The sequence below is a fragment of the Apis mellifera genome, linkage group LG9, assembly GCF_003254395.2.
Source record: "Apis mellifera strain DH4 linkage group LG9, Amel_HAv3.1, whole genome shotgun sequence".
NCBI classification, from domain to species: domain Eukaryota; kingdom Metazoa; phylum Arthropoda; class Insecta; order Hymenoptera; family Apidae; genus Apis; species Apis mellifera.
Window position 1 is genome coordinate 32005 of NC_037646.1, and position 25430 is coordinate 57434.

At 16.8% G+C, this 25430-nt stretch overlaps 2 protein-coding genes across 9 annotated transcripts in view; one reads left to right on the plus strand and one right to left on the minus strand.

The window, feature by feature from the left end:
- Positions 1-204: 204 nt before the first annotated feature.
- Positions 205-7648, minus strand: LOC102655357. 4 transcript variants are annotated; one of them, XR_003305336.1, is made up of 5 exons: positions 7445-7648; positions 7193-7320; positions 6651-6747; positions 6392-6496; positions 6088-6310 (listed from the first exon to the last, which is right to left on the minus strand). XR_003305336.1 is itself a non-coding variant. In XM_026442792.1 (3 exons), exons 2-3 carry the CDS (start codon positions 7246-7248, stop codon positions 257-259), a joined length of 402 nt encoding a protein of 133 aa, XP_026298577.1. In that variant the 5' UTR covers positions 7249-7320; positions 7445-7648; the 3' UTR covers positions 205-256. The 4 variants fall into 4 exon arrangements, 1 of the variants encoding a protein (XP_026298577.1); XR_003305337.1 differs by lacking the exons at positions 6088-6310; positions 6392-6496 and adding an exon at positions 340-602; XR_003305335.1 differs by having other exon boundaries at positions 6088-6496.
- The window catches only part of LOC726880 (pancreatic lipase-related protein 2-like), a 79862-nt gene continuing 54941 nt past the window's right edge, over positions 510-25430 (plus strand). For 2 of the 5 annotated variants that reach the window (XM_026442630.1, XM_026442631.1), the window contains exons 1-4: positions 510-611; positions 20938-21232; positions 22962-23389; positions 24081-24262. In XM_026442630.1, coding sequence (XP_026298415.1) covers positions 23358-23389; positions 24081-24262 — 214 coding nt within the window. In that variant the 5' untranslated portion in view covers positions 510-611; positions 20938-21232; positions 22962-23357. 5 annotated transcript variants of the gene reach the window in all.

Genomic DNA, 25430 nt, shown 5'->3' on the forward strand with positions numbered 1-25430 from the left:
TCAAATTGGAAATTAAATGTCTGAAAAATTTTTCAAATGTAGAATTATCAATTTTTGCAATTCACAAAGACAGTATTTGAAAATATATTTCAGAGTATACTTATTCTAATTGATTTAATTATAAAAGTCATTCTCGAAATTAGAATTAGTAATTTAAACATCATTAGATTTTTTATTTTATATTTTCCTTTTTAAATACTCGCTTTCGATATATATATAAGGTGTCCTAAAATTAACGCAAGATTTGAATTTACCGTCATTTTTGCATTAAGTTGTTGACATAAAGAAAAAAGAACAGTTTGACAGCTGAGAGTTTAGGGTTAGTAAAAATGAGCGTTATACGATACAACAACATGTCTTCATTATTGAACAATATTTTAAAAATAATGAAAATTTGGCGGCCGAAAATTTTATACAAAATATTCACACACATTTTTAAAGCCTCGATGGCTTTATTAATCGCCAAAATTTGGGGTTCGGAGAATCCAGTGTGATTAGCGAAAAACAAATGCATCCACAACGTGTTACTGTTTGGTGCAGATTTTGGGCAGTAGGCATCATCGGACCATACTTTTTTGAGAATGAGGCTGGTCAAGCAGCAACTGTTAATGGTAAGAGAATAAATTAAAAAAGAGAATAAATTAAAAAATTAAACTATAAATTAAAAAATAAATCACTATAACTAAAAAATAAATCAAGAAATAAATTTAGAAATGAATAGAATAAAAGAATAAATGAATAAATAAACAAATATATAATATATATATATATATGTTTATAAGTATTTTAATTTATATTTTCATTAATTAAATTCGTGAATTTATCGACCATGTATTTATTAATTAATTACAACTGAAAATATAACAGATTACGTAAAAATAATATTATTCATATACGTTTAATTATTAAATTAATTATTAAAATAATTAATTATTAATTAATTATTAATTTATAACAATGTAATATATTGTAAGTATATGTAATACTTTAAATCGAATGCTATTATAAGAGCTAAAATATACTTAGGTTATTTAATTTAAATATCATTTTCTGTTGTCACGTTTATTTATTTCACAATTCAATACAATTTAATATAATTTATAATATAATTTCTGAATTTATTTTTTGTAAATTATATTCATATATATTTATAATATATTTAAAAATATAATATAAAATATAAAAAATATAATAAAATATATATAAAAATATAATAAATATAAATAAATTTTATACATAATTTCAAAATATTGCTATAAATAAATAATATGTAATTTTAATAATATATATATGAAAGTTTAAAATTTAATATTAAAAAAAATAAAAAAAAATATTATCAATCATTTGAAATATATTAATATTTATATATTTATAAATATTTATATATTTATATTTTATATTTTAATAGATGTTTAATGAAGTGTTTTCTTATATTATTATTTCTTTTATTATTTCTTTAATTTGAAAGTATAAAAGTGTAATTTAACTATTTTTCTCTTCAATATTTTTGCAAATTTATATTATAAAATTAATAATTATTTATAGAATAGAATTTTAGAAACATAACTAAAATTTTAGCAACATAAATATATAATAATAAATATAAATCTTACATATAGTTTTAATTCATATTAATTTTTATAGTTTTGTTATTTTGAAGATTAGTCTTTTTTAAATTTTACGATATAATTAGAAGAATTATAATAATACAGAAATGTTTAAATTCATAATAATTTTTATGTTTAAATATATTAATAAATATTCATAATAATAATAATCTATTTTAAATATATTTTGTTCCATAATAAGATTTAATTCTTATTACTAATTAAGAATAATATTATTTAACTATATTACATGGAAATTGACAATATATAAATATTCGACAATTTTGTATTTATAATGATCTAATTTCATTTCTGTTGTAAAAATAAATACTGATGTAGTATTTAAAGAACTTGATGGAAAAAACAATTGTCAACCAAAGCAAATATAAACTTATTACAGACTAACTATTCAACTTTTTTCTGTAAAAGATAAAGTCGAGATAAAGATTCAAGGATAATCTTATGGATTTGTTCAATTGTTGTTCTATTCTATCATCTTTAAATGTAAGTAATGAAATGTAATTAAGAAATTTGATTACTAAATATTGGAACTTTTGATGCTTCAGTATGTGTATTTAAAAATATAATGGCAGTAAAATGCAAAGTTATACTTAAATATCCATGAGGTTAAAATATTCATTTTTTTCTTTTTGTTTCAAGATTAAAAAAGACAAAATCGAATATCATTATTTTTGCTCTTCTTTTAAGTAAAGTAAAAAGAAGAGTTGAGAAAAAAACAATTTATTTATAATTATTTTTATTATATTTATAATTAAAAATATTAGATACATGTCAAAAATTAATTTAAGAAAATATAGGAAAAATAGCAGAATAATTCAAAGATATATAACAAGTTTCTAAAATAAGCATTGTACATTTTTATGATTTTTATATATTTGTGCATTTACTAGTGATATAAAATAATCAGAAGAATTTAGTTGTTATATTAATTTAGATCAAAATGATGTAAGCATATCAAAACAATATTAATATTAATAGTTACGTGTGATGACGTGTAAATGATGAATAAAATTGAATAAAAAGCATTGCTATTAAAAGATTCGTATTAATTTTTTATGAAATATTCATTTTTTAATAAAATTTTAAATCTCAATAGAGTCTTACTACGGATGATAGAAATATATTTCGAGATAATACTTTAACAGACTCAACGATTCAATTTAAAATCTAGAATTTTACTACATAGTATCGTTGAAAATATTGAAATAGAATGTAATTGTCGAATTTTATTCTAAAAAATTGATTTTGATCAAAATTGTAGTTTATACACGAATATCGTTGTTGGGCCAAATGATACTTCTAGAATGTAGATTTGCAATTATATTACCAATAATAGAAAAATTAAAAAATGTGTATTCTTTTATTTTACAGATAAATGTTTTATAATGTATATATATAGCAACAATAAAATCATGATTTCATTATTATGATCTATATTTTAATATTTTGTTAAATGAATGTCATTATTGCAAAATATGTATAGATCAATATATTTACAACATAGCATTATATTATAATATTATTTATAATTAAATAACTTTAATATCATATTATATTGAATTATATTGTATGTACATATATAATGTTATACTATATTACATGATTTTAAATATGTTAATGGCACAACAATATTCAAATTATGTTTTATATTAATTTGTATATTTATACGAGATTTTTATTAATAAAAAAAAATAATAATAAAATATTTTATAATATTCATCTTATATTAGTTTATAATTTAATAATAAAATAATAAATAATAAAATTAGATAAAAGTAAAGTTTTATTCTAAAGAGAATTCATTTATAAAAACATTAATTTTTTATTATAATTTTTAAATGAATAAACATTTTGAAAAATAGTTTTCATGATCAAATTTCTTATTAAAAAACAAATAATTTTTTTATATAATAATTTATTGTATTACAAAAAGTTTTCAAGATATTAAGAAAAGTACATTTTTCCTCAATTTCGGGGATTTTTCTAAATAATATTAAATTAAATAATATTTAATTAAATAATTAATGCTGATAATAAAAAATATATATATATTTTTTGAAAATTATATCTTGGAAAATATTTCTTATTAATGTTTGGGAAATCTTATCATTATAATTTTTTTAGTTTCCACAATTATTTTTGTATTTTTCGTTATATTAATTATTGTCAACTGATGATTGCATTTCTTCTAGAAAAGTTTGTTTTTCATTCAATCATGTTAAAGATTAAAAATTGTTTATAAGTTGAATTATATTGAATTCTATACTATCTATAAAAGTTAATATCAAATGATGAAAATATTTTTCAAAAATTTGTTAAAATTATTTTTGATAATCAATTTTATAAGTCTTGTTATATCTTATTATACTATAAATCTAAATTAATCTAAACTTATAACTATAAACATTTATTGAAAAATTTATTTTATTTTTAACAATTAAAGATTGTTAAATTATATTATTTATTTCATAATAACACCAAGTTAATATCATTATACTGCATTCAGTATAAAAAATAAAATAAAAATTGAATATATTTTATTCATATCAAATTTTGATATTAAATTATTATTATATTATTATTTAATAAGAAAAATAAATAAATATTCATCAAAGAAAAATAAATAAAAATAATATAAAAGTTGATATAATTCAAATATTAAATATAATCAAAGTCAATTTAATAATAATATTATAATAAAAACAACACCAAGCAAATGATGACTGTTTAGCAATAAATACATAATCAAACAAAATGTTTATAATTGTGACATGACAAATAATCCTTTCAACAATGAATTTTGCAGAGAAAAGTGATTTTTGTAAATGAATCTGTTTTGTTATTTTATAATAACAAATAGATTTATGTGAAAGACAATTTCAACAGTGCGTTTTGTAAAAAAAAAAAAAAAAAATAATGCTATTTGGAAGCTTAGCAAAAATTTATTTTTGTAAATGAAGATTTAAATTTTTCAAGATATTTTCAAAACCTATCAAAAAAAAAAATATTTTTTTACATTTATATTATTATGGGTAAGTCTTCAAAAAACATGAAATTGATAAAAAAGAATAATAAGAAAAATAAAAAGAATAACCAGCATAAATGAAGACTAATCTGGATCGAATTCTGATATAAAGGAATTATACAAAAACGAAGAAAACTTTGACAGTATAAATGAAATTCAAGATTCTGATGACAATGGGAATGAAAATTATCACAATACATGCCATAAAAAAAAAAAGAACGTGTATCATTTCAGATGAAAGCGAAAGTGAAACAAAAAATGCTGATAATGAAGAAAATACTGTGAAAACAGAATGCCATAGATGGCTCCCCCTTCATGTATTTTATAATTGTTTTTAAATTTCATAGCCATCAATAACTGGATTATTAAACAAAGAGACCAAAATTGTAATAAATTAGAGTAAACAAAATTCGAAAAAATTTTCTCTTTCAATTAGCTGAAGAATTGGACAGTGACAAACAAAATATTAGTTTCAATTCAATGTCTGGAGTCTAACTATATTTGCATTAAATTTAATAAATATATATTGCAATAAATATATATGCGAAAAGTACATCCAAAATAGAGTTTACACATAAAAAATGAAGACAATAGTAAATAAAAATCTATAGATTTTAAATAAATAATTTACAAAAAATTGCATTTTAATATATCTGTCAAAAAGACGGATTTTAGTAAAAAAAAGTATATAGTCAATGTCCATAAATCTAATGTTTTATAAGAAAAATTAAATTAAAAAATTTTTTATTAAAAAGTTAAAATCATTTAATCATAATAAAAAATCAAAATAGAAATGAATGCATGATCATTGCAGATTGTAACAATATTTTGTCAAAGAAAACAGTACAATTATCAACATTAGCTACTATTTGAAATAAATTTGAATATAAAATAATGTAATTAGTTATTTATTAACTTATTTAATATTAAATATATAAAATATTTATTTAATAATAAATATTTTTATTTTGTTCTAATATAGTTGCATTTAATCTAATATAGTCTCATCAATTTCGAATCATAAAAGATAATATTAAAAAGAATAAATAACCAAAGAAAACAAAATAGATATAATACATAATATATAAATATCCAGCGATAATAATGTATATATGCATTTCAAAGAAATATTATGAATGAAAAAAATAAAAAAAATTTTATAATTTTTTTCTTGCCTTTATGAAAATAGTAGTAAAAATAGATTGTTAAGCTTTATCTGATTAAAATAATCCAAATACAATTCAAATTGGATTAGTTTTTCTAGTAATTGAAACAAATTAATATTATTAATAATTATCATTACTATAAATTCCAGCATGATCATTAACATGATTTTGAAATATTAAAATATTTGTATATAAAATAGAAATACAATATAAAATATTAATAAAATAGTTATATATTACCCAGATCACATTTAGAGATTTTAAAATATTTTTCATTTCTAATAACTCAATTTTATTTATTACAGGTTTATTATTAAAAGTTTTCCATCCATTACATTTCCATTTTGCCATCCAATTATTTATACAAGAAATAAGAAATTGTGAATCTATATTAATTTTTAAATTTTTAATACCTGCCTTTTTTGCTTGTTTAGCTGCTATTGTTACTGCTTGAATTTCTGCTATATTGTTAGTTGTTTTTTCAACAACTGCTATATTATTGTAATTGAAATTTATAAATAGATCTTTCATATTGAATTAAATATTGAAAATAATTAAAAAATATAACATACAGAGGATGATTATTGCCAAACCAAATACCTATACTTGCTTGTCTATTTTTACGCTCATTTAAAAACACAATCATCATTATCATTGTTGAAATCTCCATTTATTTCCTAAATGAATAAAAATATGATAAAATAAATTTCAAAATTATATTATATAGATATTATAGACATTAAATTAGTTATGTTATTAATGAAAAAGACATAAAAATCCATTTATATCTTTTTCTTTATTTTTTGCATTTTCATAAATAAAAATATTTACCTCGTTTTTAATATGTATAATCTTTGAATGTTCTAAATTCATTTGTTCTTGTTTTTGCAATGATTTTTTATTATCAGTCCCTTGATTATTTTGTAATCTAAATGATTTTTAAATTAAAATATAAATGTTTATCAATAAAATAAAAGATAAAAATTAAAAGTTTTTATTTTTCCCAAGTAAAGATGATAAATTTTTATTGTTTTTTTTTTTATTTGTTTTTATATATTATTTAATAAAATCTTCAGTTTCTTCTTTTGAATGAAACTTTCTAAATATAGGTCGAGGAAATTGATAGAGTTGTTCTTTACATTCAAGCCTTTTTTAATAAGAATACAAAAATTAAAATATTTTTTAATAAAAAAAAAATACTTCATAATTTCTATTATAAAATTAAAATAAATATATTAATATAATAAAAATTAATATATTAATGCATTATATTATAAAAAATATTTAATATAAAATTTTTATAAAATTAATTTTATAAAATTAAATATAAAATTAAATATAATATTTTTATCTATAAAAATAAAAATTATTACCAAATATAAATACCAGATGTACGACCTCTTGCTATCGCATAATATTTAATAGACATATTTTGTAATATATTAAAAAAAGTGTCAAATCGACTTATTATTATGTACAGGTATTAATTTTATAAATTAATCTGAAATAAATATTAATATATTACTAATACATTATAAATAAAATATTATACAATATTATACAATAAAATATTATAAGAAAACATAAAAAATGAATAAAATCTAAATCTATTTAAAGGTTATTACAAGATAAAATTAAAATGTAGTTTATAGAAATTATATAATTTAAATCAATGTATACTAATTATAAAATCAATAAATCAACAAATCAATATTCATTTCCAGTTGCATTCTCTTAATTACATAATTTTATTAACACAGAAACTATTTATATTCGAAAATATAACCATAGATAAATTAGACAGTCATCTTATAAGACTCAGTGTGTTACCATAGATAAAATATATGTAAATGTAATATATAATATAATTTTTTTAATAAGATAATAATCTGCATTTTAATTTTAAAACGAATTTCAAAATTTTTAAAACTATAAAGATTCAAATTGATTTAAATATAAATCTAAAACTAAATTATATCTGTAACTCTTGAAAATTTTGATAAATTTAAGAATTTCAATAATATTTTTCATATTATAAAATTTTATAAATCAAACAAAATAAAATAAGTAAAAAAACAGATGTTTAAATATTGGAATAATAAAAAAACAAATGAATAATATATATTGATATATTATATATACGTAAATAATGAAAATTTTTTTTGTTTGCTAAATGAAATTTTTATCAATTTATTTGTAAATTTTTCTAATTAAAATAAAATCAAATACGATATAATTTCGAATATATTTAATTATTTGAGCAATAAGAACTTTTTTTGGACCTATTAAGTAAATAAATATGTATTAATTAAAATATACTGTATTTGATTTTTTTTTAATTAAAAGAATTTTATAAATATATTGATTTTTTTTTGAAAATTTCATTTCAAAAAAATTAAAAATAAAAAATTGTATTCCGATACGAAGTAGGCAGGAAGGAGGAGAAAGGAGGGGAGAGAGATAAGTAGTACAATAGTATAATAATAAGTAGCAAAGTCAGGACCTGTTAAAACCATTTATAATAAACCATTTATTATATATAAAATTTAAAATTGATTTACAGAGTTTTTATATAGGATTTCGTTTATAGAAATATAAAGAAAAATAAATTCAAATTTTAAGATTAAATATTATATACTATTCTTCAATATTTTCTTCTATTTGTAAATTAAATCTATATACTTTGAAACAATTGATAATTATTTATTTTTATATTTATATTTATTCATAATTTATCAATAATTTTCATTATCTTTAGTAATATGATTGATAAAGATGTTTTTTTCTTCTTTTATATTTGATATAAAATTTTTTACCAATTTTTACCATATAGAATCTAAAATTTTTTAATAATTTTTTGGTTTAAATAAAAATTACAATCTTGAAGTGTTCGATAAAAAAAATTGTATTGTATATTTTTAATATATATTTGATAATATATAATTGATACTATTGTATGCAATTATATATAAATAATAATATAAATAAAAAATTTTTATATTTTTAATTTGTTATATATTTATTGATCTTAAAATTAAATTCATCATATTTGCCTTTTTATTTGCAGTATAATCTAGTAGTAATAATTTATAACTTACAAAACAGCATGTCTTTGTATACTTTTCTGAATATAATAAAAGTTATATATATTTTTTGAATTGAATAAAGATTTAAGTTTGTTTATATCTGACATTTACTGTTGTTAGTAAAATTGAAATTTTTTGTATTTAACTATATTTGCTCATTTTTTATTTTTAAAAATTATAGTTTTATTTATATAATAAAACATTTACAGAATAATATTATTCTTTTTATATTAAATATTTTAGATTTAATAATTTTTTATTTAGTTATGTAAATTTGTCTTCCATTGATTGGAAATTTCATTATTCTCACTAGCACTGCACAATTTTCAAAATATAATGTTACACTTTTCTTAAATAACAACTTCTAAGTAGAAATTCAAATTCATTAGCAATATCTCATTTTTTTTAATCCAATTTTTATTGTTTTAATTACTTTAATTTTATTTTGTCAGTTAATATTAAAGTTTTGACTTATGTTTCAAATTGATTTGATGAATATAAATTAATAAAAAAGAATAAGAAATGATACAACTAATTTTTAAAATTTGCTCTTTTAAACCAATTGTCTTTATAATTGTCTTTATAATAAGATGCATGGACTATTTAATTTTATAACGAAATAAACAATTAATGATTCGCAAAAGCATTAATTTTATTTCGTAGTTACTTTCCGTATATATCTGCATATTTTAAATATATATAATGTATATAAATTATATATATATATATATATATTTTCGATATATCGATAAAAAGTTTTTAATTTATGTTAAATTCTGTTTATACAAATATAATTAATTTAATTATTGTTTTCAATAACAATCGAAATAGCTAGATAATAATATAAATATAGATAATTGTCTATATTTATAATTAATCTATTTGCCCCATTTTGTTAATATATATTATTGTCATTCATACAATAAGAATCATAATTATAATATATCATCTAATAGTTTAATAAACTGATTCAAATTAACGAAATGAATATGCTACAAATGTTGCAATATGTTATTGCATATGTTTTTAAACATAAATATGTAAAAAGCATATATAAAAATATATGTAAAAAATACAAAATAAAAAATATATTTTTGGAATATATGAATAATATATATAATATATATATAATTATAAATTTTTATTCAACTTTTACATTTTTATTTTTTTTTTTTAAATTTTCATATAAATTCATAGTCTAATAATGGTCATAATATTTATAAGACTTCCACATAAGACTAGCAACATGATGTGATATTGTTTTAGTAAAGTAAGTTACCCAAGAAAAAAAATATATATATAATGTTGGAATATATAATGTTAGAATTCAAATTGGAAATTTCTGAAATAATTTCAAACAATATTTTCCTTTGTAAAAATTTTCATTATAATTTTGTTAATAATGAGTTATTAATAAAATTCATGAAGCGCGTAGACTAATTGAGTCACAATTAATTGCTTTTTTAATTATTTCCATATGTATAAGAAAGTCTGAAGTATTAATGATATTTGAATTTGAATTTCAAATTATTAAATATGAATCAATCAATCTAGATTGGCTACTATTTTTTTCTATATAAAAATAAAAAATATTGAGTACAAGTAAAATAAAAATAAAAATTTATTAGTAATTTGATGACTCATGTTTAATAATTTTAAATTCAAATTAATTTAAATATCATTAGTACTTCGAATTTTCTTGGACATTTGAAAATAATTAAAAAAACAATTGTGTATATAAATAAAAAACATATTTATTCTTTCTAATTCTCTTTAAATCTTATAGTATAGTATAGTATATATCTTATAGTATGTTTTTTTCGTTCTATGATAAATATGATTTAATGAATACAATTCATCTATGATTTTAAATGAAATATTGTATAATCATCATACATTGAATATTGTAAAATTTGTTATAATTTGTCCGAGATGAGTTAAATAAGAAATTATATAAATTTCAATTTGCATAATTAAAAGTGTTATATTTTTTAAAACAATATACAAATTATGTTCCATATATATAATATATTTATAGAATTCGATGTGAAAAGAAATAATAATTAAAACAACATATTAATATTGATTTATAAGAAAAATATTTTATTTAATGTAATTTAAATAAATTTACAAATTCAGAAAAAACATTGAAAAAAAAATGAATTTTATATAGATTTAATTCAAGCAATAATAGCTGTTAATATATCTTGATAAATATTAGATAATGAAATATAAAAAAATTTTTTTATTAAAACTATCTTTATTAAATCGTTCTAATTATTCTATTACGAATGAATTAATTCTAAAAAAAAATTTTATACAAGTATTATTATCCAAAATATAAAAAAAGGTATATGAGATCATTGTATATAGATTTTTTCAAATGAACAAACGAACTACAAACAAAATGGGTCTCAATACATAGCAAATTTAATAATAAATAAATCGAATAATAATGAAATAATCAAACTTTATTTTGTTATAAACAATTAAAAAAGATAAATTTCTCAATTAGATTTATTATTCAAAATTATTTTATAATTCCACATACCTAAGTATAAAAGATTTTTTTCCAGAATGAATGTTGATCCGTAAATGATTAAAACAAAAAAAAAATTAAAATTATTTTATACAAATATAATCCACATTATATTATTGAATCAACATAATTTACAGAGAAAGAAAAATGCGATTATATTTTCCATTAATAAATTAATGTTGTCCGTTAAGAACTTTTTTAAAAATATTACATATAAAAAAATTAGTATGCTAAATATTGAAATCGCAAAAAGTTACCAAATATTTTTGCCATCAAGAACTAGAACCAATTTTGATAAGATATAGAACATAACTTAAAAATAATATTTTATATAGAAGACTTTGATAAAAATTAATATTATTTTCTTGATGATTATGAATATATAGAAAAATCATTAATTGTTTATTTTTATTTTTCATTTAATTTAATTTAATTTTTTCATTTAATATAAATAAATTGTTGAAAGTTTTAACAATAATGATAATGTTGCAATTATAAATGCACAAAATATATTACAATAAATAGAAATTGCTCAAAATTTATCATTCATTAAGACATATTTTCAATTTGTTCCAACTATAAAAGAAATCATCTTCCATTAACAAATTAAAAATATTCATAAATTATATTAAACAATTAAAAAATATACTTAATAATAAATAATTGCGAGGAACGAGTTTAATGAAAAATTAATGCAGTGATAAAAAAAAATCCCGATTTATATGAAATATGTTATATAAACGAAATTGTTATATAAACTTATAAAGATATTAAATGATAAAATTATGTAATTAAATAATGTACTATACTATAAACATATTATTTATGTAAATAAAAATTATGTTCTGTGACAGTCAGAATAGTATTCTTTCTCAATGTATAATAATATTAACTGACAACAATAATATAGATAAAAAAGTTATTAATAATTTATTATAACAATATATAATTTTTAAATATAAATTATTATTTAATATTAGTAAAATAAATAATATATTTATATATCAATAAAGTTTTACTTAAAGCATAATTGATAAATTTATTTGGATAAAGTGCGACAAATTTATATTATCATTCAAATTTTATTACATATTACATATTTTTTACATATATTTACATATACATATATAAACATCCGTAATTTAATAAATAATTAAAAATAAAAAGTTTCCATAAAAATCATAACATTTTTCCAAAAGCCAGATAATTTGCAATTGAAAATATGTAACTATTATTAATAATAATTTACCATATGAAAGCTAAGAAATATAAAGCTAAGAAATGAATACTCTACCTTACATGTATATTTCCTTGTCTTTTTATAGTAACTTTTACAAAATTTAAGTTAAAATATATTTTAAATTAAAAATTTTTTATTATAAATAATAAAGTATTTTTTTTTATAGGAAATAAAAAGTTGTATCCAGTATAAGTTATGTAAAAAAATGATTCTATTTTTAGAAATTCTTCATATAATTTCTTTATATAATATATCTATGTAAAAAAAAAAAAAAGATAATCAGATAATACTCCTTAAAACCATTCAACTTTTATTTAAAATATTTTTTTGTATTATTAATAATTTTATATATTTGACTGAATCAGTTTAAATAATTTAAATAAAACTTATCATTTACAAATATTTTCAAGTTAATTAGATCAAATAATTTGGTTAAAAATAATTTAGAAAATTTAATTAGAAAGAATAAAAATATTTAAAATTATTGTTAATATTTTATTTTCATATTCTATAGAAAAAAATTATAGAAAAATTAACAAATGAAAATTTAAAATTTCTAATTATGTTAAATAAACGGAAAAATTTTTTTTTATAATTATTAGATTTTTATGTTAAAAATAGTTAATTCTATATTTTAGATTACATTCCATTAATTAAACTAATAAAATATAATTATAATTTTAAATTAAAATCTATATAATTATAATTTTAAATTTATATAACGTTCCAAAAATGTGAGAACATCCATTAACTAGAAATTCTTGATTTAATTTCAAATAATATTTTCCTTTGCAAAAACTTTACAGCTTTGTTAATAAGTTCTAATAAAATATATTAACAAAAAATACTACAGAGTGCAGCCTAAACGGTAGCAATGATTATTTGTTGCTGATCGAGGGAACAAATCTAGATAATTACATGTTGAATATAACAAATATTTTTTTATTATTAGAAATTATATTAAATTATATCATGAACAATAAATAAACATTAATATTTAATACATTTTCTTTGACATACATTGTTTGGACTTATGATGCTTATATAATTATCATATCATAACTAGACTACGTACTCTATGATTGACTACAATTTAATAATTCGTTAAAAGTTATAATGAAAATTTTTACAAACAAAAAAAATGTTGCTTGAAATTATCTTAGGTATCTTCAATTAACGGATGCTTCTACATTTTTGGAATGTACAATACAAATGTATAAGATTACATATTCAATTTTTATAAAGAATTAGATAAAAATATTAAAAGTTGCATTAGTACTTTTCCATAATATAATTAAATATATTTTAAAACTCTTAAGTTTTAATATTAGAAGTTTTAATATTAAAAGTATTTAATAAATTTTTAGTTAGTGCAAAAAAACTGTATTAAAAGTTTTAAATTTATTTATTTTATTTATTTATTTTAAAAAGAATATTAATAAATCAATTAAACATAATTATAATTAGTTGATTAATTAAATTTACTAAAACGTTTGATTGAGCATCTAAAAAAATATATTTATATTTCTATATTTTATATTTTATTGAAAATTTTTATAGAAAATTATAAACAAATTAAATTGTTTAATTGTAATTATTAAACAAATAAAATTGTTTAATAATAATTAATGTAATCAAATACATTATATATTTGATTTATGATATTTATTTAAATAAAAACAATTATTTACATATTTTTATTTTATTTTTATTACATATTTATTACATATTTATTTTTTATTTACATATTTTAAATCAAATAAATATTTATATATAATCTAAGTAATTTTGATCTAGATGTTCGCCGATATATTTTTTAACTAATACCATCGTAATCAAATTGAGACGCATTTGTTAATAAAAAAGGATAAATCAATTTCCAAAAAGTAAATAAAATTCAAATTTAATACATTATTTAAATTTATTATAATATTATATTAAATTATTATATATGTAGAAATTTCCATTATAATGAATAGTTTATAAAAAAAAAAAATCATCTTCCAAATAAAAACTTAAATATATAGGATTTTATTTAATTAATTAATTTAACATGATTATCCAGAATTTCTATTTAAGATTTCAGTTTCGATTTAAGTTCGGTTCCTCATTTATTAGACATTTTCTATTTGTTAATGACAAAAAACTAATTAGATAGTATAAACAGCTTTATTAATAATTTAACAAAATTTGCGTGAAGACAATATCATCGAGAAAAATATTTAATGGATCTTTGGAATTTTATATTTTTTAGAAATATTTCGACGTGGTTAAAATATGAACGTAGTCTTGAAATTTGACGTTTTCCAATTATATTTACTTCAATTAACATCATATTATTTGAAAAAAATTATTATAAATACTCGTATTTATTAAATATTATTAATTTAAAATTATTATAAATACTGTAGATTAGTTCCTTCCTGGGAACAACGACTTTTGGCATAAGTTCTTTGGCTTAACTCTACGAATTTTCTCTAAGAATTTTTATTATGTAAACTTTGCTTTTGATCATTTAAATTAGGCTTTATTAACAGTGAACTTTATAATAAATTAATTTTATTACTACATTATAGTTTCACGAATAAATTGAAGCTAATAGGTTAAATTAATGTGAATATATTTGTGAATAAATTTTTGAGAATTGTTATTGAAAGCGATATCTATTAATAAAAAAAAATTAATTAATAATTAATTAAAAAATAATTAAAAATAATTATTAAAAAATACTTACTAAAATAAGTCTTGAATTTTATTTATAAATATATTCGCATCTTATATCAATTTTATATGCTTTTTTTAAATTTTTATTTCTATAATTACTTTTTTATAATGAATAAAAAAATAATAATGAAATCATTGATACATATTAGGTTTAATTATAATTATGTATTTAAAACATAAAAATAAGTTTTAAAAAAAAACAATTTATGTAAAAAATGCATTTTTAGTTATTCTCCTCTCCTGGACCTTGATTATTCAATAAATTTCAATTTAAGTTGTTTATTACTCATTTAATTAATTTTTGTATATATATATATTAAATTGTTCAGAATTTAAAAAAACATATAAATAAAAAATTTATTGAAAATTGTACAATTAAATATAAAATAGAGATTTAAGAATGAAAATTTAAAGAATATATATGAATATACTTTGAGAATTAAAATATAAATGTAATAGAAAGAAAATATAATATTTACTATAATTTCTTAATTATTTCTTTGTTATTTTTCTTAATTTTAGCATAAGAAAAATATTCAAAAAAAGTTTTTTAAGTTAGGATAAAATTCAAAAAATAGAAATTATAAATGTATATTCGAATTAATAATAAAATAAAATATAATAATAATAATTAAATAATAATAATTAATAATTAATAATAAAATAAATATTTTTTTAAATGAATATAAAATCAAATATACAATATAATATTACTCTTAATCTAATATTAAAAATCAAGTTTTTTGAATTTGTATAACTATTCAAAGCTAAATAAAATATTTTTTATTTTTTTATTATTATTTTAGTTTATTTATTGTTACTTATTATTTTACTATTGTTATTTAAATATATATATCATTTTAAAAATGAAACATTTTATTTAATACAGTAAATTTTTAAAATAGTATTATATTATTATATAATTATTTATATTATTAATATATTTATTAAGAATATTTGTATTTTGTATTGATATTTTGATTTTATTTATCTTAATTTATTTCTTTCTTTTTTTTATTTAATAAGCTTAACATTGCATGAACATCATAGGTTAGGTTAGGTTATTTATTATTAAAGACTTATAAAAATTTAGAGTTATATAATTTGCTGAAAATCTCGATGCAGAATCTTATTAGGATATCCTGACACTCGATGAATGATTCTTTATTGGAACTCTTACCAATGTCCAACTTCCTCCTAATTTCATTATAATTAGAGCAGTCAAGAATGATGTCATTGATGATATGTTACATTTTTCGCATATTGATTGGTTTCTGTTGAGTAAATGTAAGTGAGAGAACTTGTTATGTGCGATTCTGATTCACATTATTACTAATTGCTGTCTTCGATTGAATTTTGGATTCATTTGTAGATCAAAGAAATTTCTGATAGAATTATTAAAGACTTATAAAAATTTAGAGTTTGAAGCAGACTTATTTTATATGTTTTCCATGTTGCAGTCCAAGATTATTTTAATAATATTTCTATGTGTTTAATATTGGCCATTACACTTCGGTAAATATCTTTATGGGATGGAACTCATGCTAGAATTATTATTTTGCCATCTTTCTTTATTTTGTTGGATAACTCTATATCTATATACATTTTTATCGATTATTTAGTTTTTTGAAATAATATAAAAGTGTCGCAAGAAAATCGGAGTATATGATATATTTGGAGTGATCTAATTAATCACTATCAATAAATTTGAGAATTATAAGGAGAGTAAATGTTTCAGCCAAACGGGCACTTAAAGATATTTAAACTATGCTTAACTGAAATTAGAAAATATGATAATATAATGAAGAAAATAGCCTCGATGTTCTTTATTTTTAGAGCCATTAGTGTATGTGGATAAAAGTAGGATGTTTAAGACATAAGTTGTTAAATATATTTTTCCAATCTTCTTCCAATTGAATTTTTCAACTTTATATGTTACCAATATTAAATCAATAGAGGAGAGATTTTATGGATTTTGTTTTTTTTCTATAGCAAAATGATTGAAGTTTATTTCTTTTATTTCTATTTATTAACACTTTGATAGAATATTTTTTGATTTGGATTTTGCTTAAATTCGATTTGAGTAAATGTTTGAAAATATAATAAAATTGAAAGAAATTGAAAATTGCTGCCCTTATTGCATATTTTAAATTTAATAATTTTCTTCTGTATTATATGGCTCTCCAGCTTTAATTAATATGCTTCTAATTAGACTTATGTGAAATGATTCTTAATCCTGCATTATGAATTGAATCTAATTTTTTGTTTAAATTCTTGGTTTGGCAGAGTTGCATAAATGCATAATCAATTTTGGTTCGAATCGTTTTATAGATTTATAATAGGACGCCTTTATCAGTTTCCAATTATTATATGTTAGAGATTTGATAATATTTAATCTTTGCTTGCAATTATCAGTCAAATTGTTAATATGTTTATTCTATAAGTTTATATAGTCAAAGTATATTCGAAAGATTTTAATGCATATAACAAATTCAAATTATTTCCAAGATTTAATATGTGCCTCATATTTAATGAAGATATTTAATGAAGACATTTATGCATTCAGTTTTAGTAGTTTTAATAAGAATTTAAAACCCATCTTCAGATATCAGTTATACAATTTATTAAGTATTAATTGAATAGTTTGTTGAAATAATAATGTTTTCCTTTATCTAGAATTGTGATATCATTAGCAAATATTCTTGAGATGGAGATTACAAAGATTTTATATTATTAATAGCTATTAAAAACAATGTAATATTAATTACAAATTCTTATGGTATTCCGTTTTCGATTTCTGTTTTTCTTGAAAGTATCATGAACTTGAATGTTTCCATTATAAATAAAATTTTTAACAAAATGTTATAAGTTCTTCAACAATTTCTAGTTTCCGGAATTTGGTTAAAATATGTTTCCAAACCATGTTATAGGCTTTTTCAATATATATATAGCTTTTTCATAGTAACGATAACTTAAGGATATCTTGCTTATTAAATGTTTTTTGTATATACGTTTCTAAACTAATTAAATGAGATATATTAGAATTCGAAATCCAAATTGATTGTTAGGAATAATTATGTTATATTCGAGAAATCATTTAAATCTATAATTCACAATTTTTTCTAATATTTTGCATGAATTACATGTAAAAACAATAGGTTTATAACTTTCAGATTTGAATAGGTACTTATCAAACTTAAGTATTGATATAATTATGACTTCATTCTATTTTAAAAATTATTTTATATTATAATTATTATTACTTCATACAATTATATAAGAATAATACCTTGTGTTCAATAGTTGTCAATTGTTTAATTAGTTCATTCGAAATTTTATCAAATCCTGAACTGGAGTAGTACTTCCTCGAGTTCCCTTTCTGAGATAGGATTAAGATACAAATGATTGGAATCATTAGTTTCAGTAATTGTACTTGCAAAAATATTTGTATATATGTATTATATAAAAGTATGATACAAATAACAGCGATAAGACGGTTTCTTTTTATCTGCAAAAATATTTTTTTTAACTTATTTCCATTTTTATTTTTTTTTTAATATTTCAATGATAAATAAAAGTTTCATCAAGTTTTAAGAAAAAATCGAAAAAGCCATATTATTTGTGGAATAATATAATATTTTAAGCAAGATTAAAATATTTTATTTTATGCCAAATCTATATTAAAATAATTATATTAAAATAATTATATTAAAATAATTTTATGTTTCAGATATATTATAAAAATAAAATATTTTATTATAAATGATGAATTTAATTATAAATGATCTTTCTATGAATAACTAATATTTTTTTGTATTAAAAATTTTATATAAAGAAAGCATTATATTACAAAAAAGGATTATCATTGAAATTAATATTGATTCATATTGATATAATAGACTTATAAAATAAAATATATATATTTATTTATAATATATATATATATATATATTATATTTATAATATATATATATATTATATATATTATAATATATATTATATTTATAATATAAAATGATATAAAAGCCAAATAAAAAATATTAAAATATTAAATATTTAAAATATTTTTCGCCAAATATTATTATAAATCAATAATCCAATTAATATTTTATATATTTCGTTTAATTATCGTCTACATATATTATAATAATATTACATATTATATTACATATATAAAGTATATTATATTTTATATTTATATATATATATATATATGTATATAATAAAGTATATTATACTTTTTGCAAAAAGAAAAAAACTGATTGATTCTATCAAATTATACGATTCCAAATAAAAAGTGTAAATTTAAAAAAAAAAATTGCAATTATATTTTCCAGATATTAAACATAAAATCGTATAAAATTATATCCAAATTATGTTTCATTGAATGCCATTTAAATTTGACAATACTTTTTTCTATTTTTAACTATTTAGAAAAATATATATAATTTATTTTAATTTAATTTTTGTGGATATATTTGTATAATTGTAATATAATATGTACAGTGATTTCATTTTAAAGTTTAAACTTTATTTGTAACTAAATATAAAAATGAAAATTAGCAATATCGATTTTCATAAAATATAATATTGTTATAATTCATTACATTAATTATAACAATACTATGTATTTGTATGTAAAACTTTTGATTAAAACACTAATATGATTTTGAAAAGAAATAAAATATCAAATTAAAATAAAATCAAAATATTTGAAAACAAAATAATTTGATAATTTTTAATATTAATATACTTATGATAAAATTTCTTCTAAATTATAAAAAATAGAAAGAAATAATATATATAAATAAGTTTTTTTATATTTCTATCTATTTTTTCTTAAATATATTATAAAAATATATACTATAAATTCTAAATTTAATATATATTCATAATAATATTTCTAAAAGCTAAAAATAATGGTTAATTTAAAAATTTGTGTCCAATAATGATTAAGAAAATATAATATTTAAGTATTACAAAATAATAAATATTCAATTTTAAAATACATTTTTTAGAAATTATATTTTTAATAATAAATATTATTAATAAATATATTAATAAATATTATAATAATAAAATATTTTATATTATATATTTTAATTATAAATGATCTTTCTATGAATAACTAATATTTTTTTGTATTAAAAATTTTATATAAAGAAAGCATTATATTACAAAAAAGGATTATCATTGAAATTAATATTGATTCATATTGATATAATAGACTTTGTTTAATTAATATTAGAGTTATCTATAATAAAAATATCTAAAAACATAATAATAATAATAATAATAATAATCATTTATTATAATAATATAAATTTTTAATGTCAGAACTTGAAAAATTAAATTATTTATTTACAAGAAAAAAATTATTAATGTTTGAATTAATTATATTATATTATTATTTAATATTTTTAATAATATTTTAAAACGATAATATTACAAAATTCTTTTAAAAACTTATAGATTTTCGAATATTATATTCATGTTCAAATAAAGACCAACCCTCTTTTCTTGTAATAGGCCACTCAAATGACTTGTCCGGTTCCGTGAGGAAGTTCTCTGTATGTATTCTGTCCGAGACAGTGAAGAAAAGCAGATCAACAAAACATAGAGAGAGAAAGAGTGGGGCGAGATAAAGCTGTACTGTACACATTTTTCTGTGATTAGTATGCGTTGCTTACTCGATCGGTGAACTCATGTTTCTTATAACTCCGATTATTTGACTGAATTCTTAAACGAACGAAGTATATTTGAGATTTAATTAATTATATTTTTATCAATGAAATATTTTATAAACATTGTAATTTTTTGCAAGGTAAGAGAAAATATTTTTCTAATGTATGAGTTTATAATTGAATCTTTAAGATTTAGATTATTTATATTAAAAATTAATATATATTATATTAGAGAGATTATATTAAGATTAATTTTTCAATTAATTTAAAACAAAAAAAATTTTTTAATAAATTTGAATTTTTATTTTTTCTTTTTTTACATCGATTATGAAAAATTTGAATTTTCAGTTCTTGAATTAATTTTTAATGATTTAAAATTTGTATTTTGAAATTTATAATTTTTTAAAAGTTTCAATGTCATTTTTAATGTTCAATGTTATCAATAAATTTTTGCTTAATCATGAAAGTTTTAAATACTTAATTGTAAAATTTTTGAATTTTTATGTTTTGATCATATTTTTAATCAATTTTTTAAATTTTTATATCTATAAAAGTAAAATTTTTTAATGCATGAATAGAAATATTTTGGCGAAATTGTTTCAATTGAAATAAGTTATTTTATTTTTTTCTTGAAATAAATTAATATATTTATTTAGATTTATTTTGTGATATAATTCAATTTAAATTTATTTATAACTTCATATATAAGGAGTGATATATTATGTAGAATGAGATGATAGATAGAATTTATTAAACAATTTGATAGAATTAAAATTTTATAAAATTAATAGAATAAAAATGTAAAGAAATGCAATTATAAGTTAAACATATTAAATAACATTTATTTCTTTTAATATTAGAGTTATTATTAATTTAATAAAAAAATAAAAATCTCATTAATAATAATAGAACATTGTAGTATATGAATATTCAACGCATTAATTACTGTATGATTTTTGAAATTTGATATACAAATTTTGAAGCAAATATATATATTTCATATACAGAATATATTAGTATATATTACAAGATACATTTATTAGAAATTGAATAGAAAATTTATTTTCAATTGAATTTTTTCACATAAATAATAGTAATTTATCAAAAAATTGAAAAAAATAAATATATAATATTATAATTTTAAATATAATATAAAATTTATTAAGTAAAATCTATAAATATATTTTAAATAATTAAAATTTATAATACTATTACATTTATAAATAATTAAAATTGATTTCTATAAAAGTATAATGTAATAATTTTATATAAATATATACAATAATTATAATGATATATTTTGAATATCATTTAAAGTTATCAAAAATAAAATCCGTAATTTACTAATTACTAATAAATTAATTAAAAAATTTCATTGAAAATATATTATACTTTTCAAATTCACATTAATTCAGATTAATCTTTACATTTTAATATTATAAAGATATTTAATATTATAAAAACTACTAAAAAATATCTAGTAAATTTTTATTTAATTAACTTTATAAAAATATTTTACATTTTTTCATTTTTAAATATTTCTGATAACTTTTTTCATTCATTTATTCATATTTATGAATATCAAAAGATATTTTTCAAATCAAATATTGAATATATATAATTAATAATTATAAAATAAATATTATATATATTAAAACATTAAAATATTTTTTTATTGAATATTTATTTTTTTTATAATAAAAACAATTATAAATAATTATATTTATTTTCTATTTATTTAACTTTTTTAATGAATATAATATTATGATATTATATATTATAATATTATATACTATAATATTATAAACAAAAATTAAAAAATATTTATTTTCACAATTTTTCAAATAACTAATTTCAAACTCATTTTAGATATTCTGACAATTCCAAATGGTACACGAGCAATTCGGAAAATCATTAAAAAACAGATCGTGACATAGATGAACTCATTTGGATCAAGTTTGCTTAACAAGATCAAGGCCACGTTCGTTAAAAAATTATCGAGATATCCAATACAAGTATTTTTATAATTATTGTAAGAAGAATATAATTTTAACTATTTCGACATTGATGTCGGAAAGCATTTTGCAACGAATGATTGGACTCAATGGACAATTTAGTTATCAGTATTTGCGTCAATCAATTTTTTATCATTGCTGTTGACTGAATATCAATACAGAAAATAAAAGATATCGAAAGAAGGAATTCTTCTTGTGTCTTCAAAAGAAATTTTCGTTTTGTTTATTTTGATTTACGAGATTGGATTTTATGTATTTTTTTATTAACAAATTTATAAATAAGTATGTTTTAATTTTTAATTATTTAGTGAATTTTGAACATAATCTTTTATTCCAATTTTTATTTATTCAATTTATATTTTTTTATATTTTTGTGCGTTTAAATCTTTTGTATTTTATTATCTTTAAATTTATGTAGATCATCTAATATAAAAATTTTTATATTCTTAATTATGTTTTACCTCTGTACAAATTAATTTGATAATTTGTATATTATTTATACTTTTCTGTATTTCAATATCATTTATTTCTTTTTAAATTTATAATTTTTCAAAATTTTTTTAAAATTTTTTCTCAAATAATTATGTAAATTATTTATATTTAATATTTTCTTTTATATTTGTTCAATTTTTTGAATAATGTAAATTTTATTTTTAAATCAAATTTGATTTATTTTTATGACAAAAAGTTTGATATTATAAATTTTTAAGTAATACAAAAAAAATTATTCAATAAATTATTAAATTTTATTAATTGCGGGAAATATTAATTACGGATAACATGAAGAAAGAAGAAAAAAACAATATTTTGCAAAGTATTCAACATTTTGTTCTGACAACAAAAGTGTTTCAACTTAAAGTTATATTAAACATTAACATATTTACTTAGAAAAAGATGAAATAGTTGAAATTGTGATTATTTAATTTATATTGTGAATTATTGTGAATATTTTAAATAATATAAATTATTGTAGAAATTTTTGTGAAATGTTTGTGAATCAAACAATGCTGATACTTGCGCATACTGCGCAAATAATGGCCACATTATCTGCAAAGGCAATTTCTGGCGTTCCTGAAAATAATAGTATTCAGATCAATGTGACGACAACAACTTTGTCGCCAGAAGAAAAGGAAAATGTATTTGACTTCGATGATAGTAAGTAAATTTGAAATATTTTAATAACAAAGCTGTAGATTTTTATGTAAATTTATTTTTATATTAATTATATTATATTATTTTTATATTAATTATATTTTATATTAATATTTAATTTTTAAAATAATATGTTTAATATTAAAAAATAAAAATAGAAATTTTTTCGCTCAAATTATAATAAATATCTTATTTTTATATATTTTTATATATTATATATATATTATATATTTATGAATTTTTTAATTTTTTTATAAATACATAAGTATCTGCAGTTTAAAAATTATATTGAATATATACAATGTAATAAAAATGTTTATATGTTTATATGTTTTTATGTTCATAATAAATAAGATTTTTGAAAAGTTAAAGAATAAATGAAATATTTTGTTATAAAATAAATTTGTTATTAAATTCTATATTCTATATAAATAATTAAAATTATAAATAATTATAAATAATTAAAATAATAGAAAAATATTTGAAAATTAATTTTTTATACTAAATTCTTTTAATAACAAAGATTGTAAATTATTATTAACAATTGAAATATAATTAAATTATATTTTAATTTATATTTTAGAACTTTATATTTTAACACTATATTTAAAATTATTAGAATTTTTATTAAATTTATGCCATAAAATTTAGAAAAATTTGCATTATTTCTTATCAATAAAATTGATTAACATTCATAATTGAATTTAAATTTTTATTAAATTTGTATGTATTAAATTATAGTAAAATTTTCATCATACTACATAATTAATTTAAATTTTTTTATCAATGAAAATATACTAATTCGATAATTTAAAATCACTATTCAAAAAAAAATATGAATAATCGAATTATCATTAAATATAATTAGTAAAATAATTACTAAAATAAATAAAAGTTATGATTTATTTAAAAAATTATATCTATTCATGAATTTATATTTGAATTTATATTGATAAAAAATTTCATCAATTTTATTTTATATTAATTAGTAGATATTTTATTATTCAGATTACAAATTAAAGAACGTGTGATATCTCGATTAAAAATTTATATCTTAAAAATTAAATTAATATTTAATTAAAAAGCTATAAAATTTGTAATTCTAAATGCAAATAGTTTTCAAGATTAACAAAAATTTTTGCTAATATTACATTGAATTTTTATTTATTTT